General features: G+C 40.7%; 1 protein-coding gene across 3 annotated transcripts in view; it reads left to right on the top strand.

The window, feature by feature from the left end:
- poc1b (POC1 centriolar protein B) overlaps window positions 1-6,721 on the top strand; it is a 41,382-nt gene continuing 34,661 nt past the window's right edge. Inside the window, exons 1-10 of one of the 3 annotated variants that reach the window (XM_053505105.1) lie at window positions 1-206; window positions 1,231-1,315; window positions 1,407-1,578; window positions 1,653-1,832; window positions 3,405-3,512; window positions 3,585-3,700; window positions 4,120-4,253; window positions 4,679-4,747; window positions 4,859-5,023; window positions 5,970-6,047. In XM_053505105.1, the coding sequence (XP_053361080.1) occupies window positions 153-206; window positions 1,231-1,315; window positions 1,407-1,578; window positions 1,653-1,832; window positions 3,405-3,512; window positions 3,585-3,700; window positions 4,120-4,253; window positions 4,679-4,747; window positions 4,859-5,023; window positions 5,970-6,047 (1,161 nt within the window). In that variant the 5' untranslated portion in view covers window positions 1-152. Of the gene's footprint in view, window positions 207-391; window positions 502-1,230; window positions 1,316-1,406; window positions 1,579-1,652; window positions 1,833-3,404; window positions 3,513-3,584; window positions 3,701-4,119; window positions 4,254-4,678; window positions 4,748-4,858; window positions 5,024-5,969; window positions 6,048-6,721 lie in introns of those variants that run through there. The other 2 variants (XM_053505103.1, XM_053505104.1) reach the window with 2 other exon arrangements.

Here is a 6,721-nt window from a genome sequence, read left to right as displayed (position 1 = left end):
TTATAAACGCGAACTAGAACAAAGAGGAATTAAACAGATTTTGTTTTTTAAATAAGCATTGTGAAAGTAAAAAAAAAAAAAATCTAGCCAGTTGTCTTACTCTGCTTTTGAAGGGGGCTATTTATTTATCTACCTATCTGGATTGATTGATCATGCCTGGTGCAGTAACGCATAACGGAAACCCAGTGATGAATTGTCCGGGTCTTGTGAGTAATCTATGTCATAATTTCTAAATATACAGAATATTTCATTCGTATTAAAGGTGAGTTAGTTAAGTAACATGGCAAAAAAAATTCTATATACTTTTTGAAATTATTACGTTTATGAATCTATTTTTCTGCGTTCGTGTAGTTCTGTCTTGTACCATCGTAAAAACCGGCGCCTTGTTTGACAAACCGGAAGTAGATATTTCAAATGACACACATATGTTTTTTTAAAATTGTTATATGAGTTTGAAAGTATGTTTTTAAATCGCTAAAGATACAAATGGCGTCTGTTTTGGTAAGCATGCATTTATCCTTCTTTGCTGATCGTTTTTGCGTGGTTTCTTTAACCGTTACAAACGATTCAGTCCAAAATAGGCAGTTATTTTCATAACTAAAATATTTAGCTTTATTTTTTTTTATCGTAAAAGGTATGTTAGTCTCACTTAAAGCATTAGAAAAGAGTGCTGAATAACTAAGCTTTAAACTTTTAAGCTTTGAGGGGATTTAGCTCAAGTTCTTTAACTGTTTTCAACTCTGTGTCGTTTGTGAGTGAACTATGTAAGTCGACTCTTTGAACTGAACCGAATGGTGGGAGTCGATTCATTCACATGGAGCATATTCTGCCTCATTTCTGTAGATATAAAAATTATGAAACATTTATAGTATACTGTTTTCATGGCAACATCAAATGTATCCATGGAAACCTGTGGCCAACGTTTAAACTAAAGTATTATAAAGAACAAAAAAGATTCGACTCCTTGATGAGTTGATTTAATGAACCGACTCATTTAAACGAGACATGTTTCTCATTCTAATGGCAGTTTAACACTGTGTTTTGAGGAGTTTGCGATGTTAAACAGCAGTATAGTGCTAGTATGGAGTATAGTGCTATTTCCGACTAGTTCAGTGATCCACAAGCTGCTTGACAGAAGTTAATTTAGTTATTAGAATTACACTTCTGCATGGCGTAAAACAGGTTTTCAGTAGACATGTGGTTTCGGCTCACAGATATATTCTTGTTTAGGAGGACCCGACACTTTTAAGGCATTTTAAAGGCCATAAAGATGCTGTTACGTGTGCAGATTTCAGTCCCAACAACAAGCAGCTGGGTATGTATGGTAGAGAGAAACATTTGTAACTCATATTGATTCATCATAACCATTCCTTTAATTTCCTTTTTTAATTTTATTGTCACGACAGCTACTGGATCGAATGACAAGACTGTCATGATATGGAACCTCAACCCCAAATCCAGAGCGTTTAGGTTTATCGGCCATCAGGACGTCGTCACCGCGGTACACTTCTCCCCGTCTGGAGAGCTGCTGGCTTCTGCGTCGAGGGACCGGACCGTGAGATTATGGACACCCAGTATGTAAGTGCCGCATGCCAGGTGTCTATCCCAATCCCAGGCGTGTCCAAAACCTGATCCGTGTCGTCATTTCTCAGCAAAGGAGAGTCGACGGTGTTTAAAGCACACACGGCCAGCGTGCGCAGCGTGAGCTTCTCGGCTGACGGTCAGAGACTGGTCACTGCCTCGGACGACAAGTCTGTCAAAGTCTGGAGTGTGCATCGGCAGAAATTCATCTACTCTCTCAACCAACACACCAACTGGGTGCGCTGTGCCAGGTATGCGGTCAGTCCAGATTATTAGATACACCTAGAGTACAACGAGAACTGTGAAGGAGCTTTAAAAGACAATATCAACCCAGGATGATTGATGGTTGCATAAGTTTTTTATATGCTCTGATATTAAGTGACACACCGTAAACCCCGCCTCATTTCTTTTATTTTATTAATCTTTTATCGGTAAAAGAAGCACTGAAACGTCCAGAAGTGCCTTGTTCATGTGAAGGGTCCGTCATCTTGGACAGTCAGTTTAAGGACATACAGTAGCAGTCAAAACTTTGGATTTATTTTCTATATTCTAGAGCAATACTTTTTTTTTTTCTTTTTTCTTTTTCAAAACTATGAAATAACACCTATGAAATTATGTAATTAAGTCAGTCACTTGTTATTTTTAGACATGAAGGTCAGCTGTTTTGAAGCAGTTCTCACAAGAACAGTATTGTGTCGAGTGCGTTTGTAAAACCCATCAAACTCCATGATGAAAACTGTCTCTTATGAAGACCTTCCCAGGAAAACAAGACCAAAACTGAGCTCTGCTGCAGAGGAGAAGTTCATTTAGAGTCACCAGCCTCAGAAATCACCAATTAACAACCAGCACCTCAGATTAGAGCCGTTATGAAGCTTCACAGAGCAGAAGTAGCAGATATACATCTCAATATCAACGGTTCAAAGGAGATTATTGTGTGTTTTGGATAAACGCTTTACAGTATGGTTTTACAGTTTAAAAAGAGAGAAAAATCAAGTAATATATATCCGAGTATATATAGTAATATATATTTTATAATTAAGTAAAATATGTGTGATATAAATCACCTCTACACCACTTATAAGCATCGATGTACATAAAGTAGCACAAAGTTTTGTAACACTAGGGTTAGGGTTTTTATCTAGAAAAATTATAATAATAAAAAACATGAATCTGACACTTAACTAGGACTTTTATTTATTTACAATTTTAGCTTCATTTTTTTTTTATTGTTAAGCTAGTGTGTTTTGGGGAAGATGATTGATTTCCCGCTTGTTTCATGAAAAAGGTTTAAACTGGGTGAATCCGGTAAGATTGTAAAATTTTCCCAGTTTTTACCCCAACTCACAGACAATCTGTTTCATTTTAAAATGTAAGTATTATTTAATGAGAATCAAAGTTCATGTCGTACAATTTTAATTAAAGAAACAAAATTATTGTAAAAAATATTTTGTGAGAAAAGCGTCACTTTTTTATCATTACAATTTTTTTTTACTATGAAATGTTGACTGTTTAAAAGCTTGTTGTGGTGTCTCGGATAGACGTTAGGTACAGACTTTATTTAACAGACCTGAAAAGGATTTTTTTTTTTTTCTTTATGAGACTTTTTCTGAGGTAAATTTACAATAAAAGTTTACAATGTGGCTGAAGCTTCTCAGTCGTCCAGGTGAGGGAGTTCAGGTGGTTCCTCATGGCTGTTTAAGTTCTTTTTTAAAACATTTCACTTCATGTTCCAAGTGGCTTCTTCGTTTTTTTTTAATCAGTGATGAATTCTGGACCATGTGACAGTTATGACGTATAAAAAGTTTGAAGACGTTTGTGTTCAGGTTTTCCCCAGACGGGAGGTTGGTGGCGTCGTGCGGTGACGACAGGACGGTTCGTCTCTGGGACACGTCCACTCGTCTGTGCGTCAACACTTTCTCTGATTACGGCGGGTGAGATACCTCTCTCTCTCTCTCTCTCTCTCTCTCTCAGTGAGATTAACCCCTGATCTTTTCATCTTCTAGACCAGCAACGTTTGTGGACTTCGACAGCAGCGGGACGTGCATCGCCTCCTCGGGAGCGGACAACACGCTGAAGATCTGGGACATCCGGACCAACAAACTCATCCAGCACTACCAAGGTAATGATTTTAGCTACAACCTTTTTAACGTGTCAAGTTTTCTAAAAATAAATCCAGACTTTTTTTCCCTCAACATTTAACCAAAAAATCCAGCACGGAGCACAAAGTGCTGGTCCCCACATTCCACCAGTACTATTCTATCTCTCTCTCTCATTCCCTAACCTGCATTCTGATTGGTCGAGCGGTGAGAAGAGCGCATGATGTCACTTCTGCCGTGACCAGAAGAAGCTCCGGACGTTTAGAGGAGCTCTGCAGATCCGTATCCGCTCTCCTGCTGATGATCTGCTCGTGTGAAGCATAAGGAGCTGTCTGCTGTGGAGCAGGATCTGAGGAGGGTCCTGATGCTTTGAGTTCCTGACAGAGTTCCTGACAGATTTCTTGTGTGTGTGTGTGTGTGTATGTGTGTGTGTGTGTCTCAGTCCACAGTGCTGCAGTCAACAGCTTCTCCTTCCACCCTTCGGGGAATTACCTGATCAGCGGCTCCAGCGACAGCACCGTCAAGATCGTCGACCTGCTGGAAGGACGACTTATTTACACACTCCATGGCCACAAGGTGGAGAACCACACGTGTAAACATACACACACACACACTGCACAATTAATCTTATGCACATCTTAACCGCTGCTAATATTATTCTGTTTGTACAGATGTATAGTTTCTTTCTTTCTTTTTTTTTATTTCTCTCTTTCTGTTTCGACCTGCCTTCAGTCATCTGGTCTCTCTCTCTCTCTCTCTCTCTCTCTCTCTCTCTCTGTCTCTGTTTTTCTGTATCTATTTCTTTCTCTCTCTTCCTTTCTCTGTCTCCTTTTATCCTCCTGCTTTCTCTCTCTCTCTCTCTCTCTCTGCAACTTTCTGCTATTGTTTGTCTTGCTTTTACTTATCTCCCTCATGTTCTTTCTAACTCTTTCTCTGCCTTTTCTGTCCATCTTTCTCTCTGTTATTGGTGTTCTAACACTTTGTCTCTCTCTGTCTCTCAGGGCCCGGTCTTGGCGGTGACGTTCTCTCGTGAAGGAGACCTCTTTGCGTCGGGTGGCTGTGACTCTCAGGTACGGAGCGAGAGTGATGATAGGAGTGTGTGTGTGTGTGTGTGTGTGTGTGTGTGTGTGTTTCCTCTCCCCCACGCTGACTGCTGTGTCTCTGACTCCTCTGATCTCCAGGTGCTGATGTGGAAGACGAACTTCGACACTCTGGACTACAGGGAGACGATGAGCCGACACAGGAAGCGCGTGACACCGGACCCTCCCCCTCACCTGACCGATATCTTCCCCCGCTCGCCACACCTGCACCGCGCCGCCGCGGAGGTCGGGCCCCTCGCCGTGGAGGTCGGGCCCCCCGCCGAGTCTGCACCTCTCAGTGTACAGAGTAGACACGAGATAACGAGCAGAGGTTTAAATAAAACTCAGGGCTAAAATCACAGATCACAAAAATGTTTTATTATTATTATTTAATCTAGAGTAGAAAACTGGTTTATTCAGATCGTGTGTGTTTAAAGGGCTTTTGAGTGGATCTGGTGATTTAACACTCCTTTCTTCTTGTCCACTTCCTGTCCCTCTTTCTTGCTCTCTTTCTCGCTTCTCCACCATCAGATCATTCTCCATATTTTTATATTTTTTCCGTATTTCTTTGTCAATTGTTTTTGTAATTTTTTTTTATTATTATTATTTTTTTTTTACTCAATCTTTCTTTCTTTCTGGCTGTTTTTTGAATTTTTGTTTTCTTTAGTCTCTCTTTCTGTCTTGCCCTTTTTGGTGTCCGCCTCTCTCTTTGTCGCTTATTCTTCTCTCTCATCCTTTGTCTTTCTCTTTGCCTCTATTTTTCTTTTTCTCTTTCTGTCGTTCTTTCTCTCACTTTTCATCTCTCACATGCTCGTTCTAACTCTCTCGCTCTGCTTCCCTTTATGCCTTTTCCATCTTTCTATCACTTTCCCAGTTTTTCTCTTACTTTGTCCTCTCTCTCTTTCTTATTTTTTTCCCTCCCCACCCTGTCTCATCATCCCCTCTGTCTCCCCCCCCACCTTTCACTCCATGTCTCTCTTGCCCTTCTTTTGTCTTTCTTTCTTCCCCCATGTCTTTCTTTTTCTTTGTCTTTCTTGAGAGAAGTTTTTTTTTCTCTCTAAACTTCAGCCTGTGAAAATTATCATTAATATTATCATTATTATACTTTTAACTTAGACACGAGACATCATTTCCTAAACTTTTTTCGCGTCTCTTTCTCCCTGTCTCCGACTCTCCGAGTGTGTAACGAGTGTTTGTCCCTGTGTCGTGTCAGATCAACCCCGGGGTCACCGACGTCCACACGGCTCATCCTCAGGTGCTGGAGGTGGGAGAGGATCCGTTCTACACTCGGGTGAGTTTTACGTCCCCTTCTGTCCAATCCGTCCGATCGAACCAAACCTGTCTCCGCTCCATGCGACTTTCTTATGAACTCGCCTATAAGCGCGTCCACCAGGGGGAGACAAACGCCTTATAAACTCTCCTGTGCAGATCCTGACTTCTCAGTGCTGCCATCTGGTGGTCATTTAAGGTCACATCTAGGTTTATATACTGTACAGTTGTACAGTTCATAAACCTAATTATGTGTGTCTGTAGTTTCAGAAAGAGGCCACCTACAGAGGGCGCACTTCATCTAGAGCCCTTTCCAAACATTCGCTTACTGACTCTGTCTCTCACACACTTTCTGTCTGTCCATCTTTTTTGTTCATCTATCCAGCTTTCTGCCTCTCTAACTCTCTATCTGTCTGTCTCGCTTTCCCCATTTCTACTTGTCTTTTTCTGTCCCCCCTCTCTCTATATTGTCTTTGTGTCTTTGTTTCTTTCTTTCAGTTTATCTGTCTCACTCTTTCTATCTTTCTTTTTTTCTCCTGTTTTGATTTCTTTGTCTGTTTTTCTGCCTCTCTGTCTCCCCATTTGTCTGTCCCTCGTTTTGTCCATGTCTCTGTCTTTTTGCCTTTTTCTGTTTCTGCCTGTTTTTTTTCTTTCTGTCTCCCCTCTCATGCTTTATTTTTGTCTTTCTGTGTCTCA

This window comes from Clarias gariepinus, chromosome 10 (genome assembly GCF_024256425.1).
Source record: "Clarias gariepinus isolate MV-2021 ecotype Netherlands chromosome 10, CGAR_prim_01v2, whole genome shotgun sequence".
Classification (NCBI taxonomy): Eukaryota; Metazoa; Chordata; class Actinopteri; order Siluriformes; family Clariidae; genus Clarias; species Clarias gariepinus.
The sequence above is the reverse complement of the archived record's forward strand: the minus strand, read 5'-3'. Positions and strand labels throughout refer to the sequence as shown.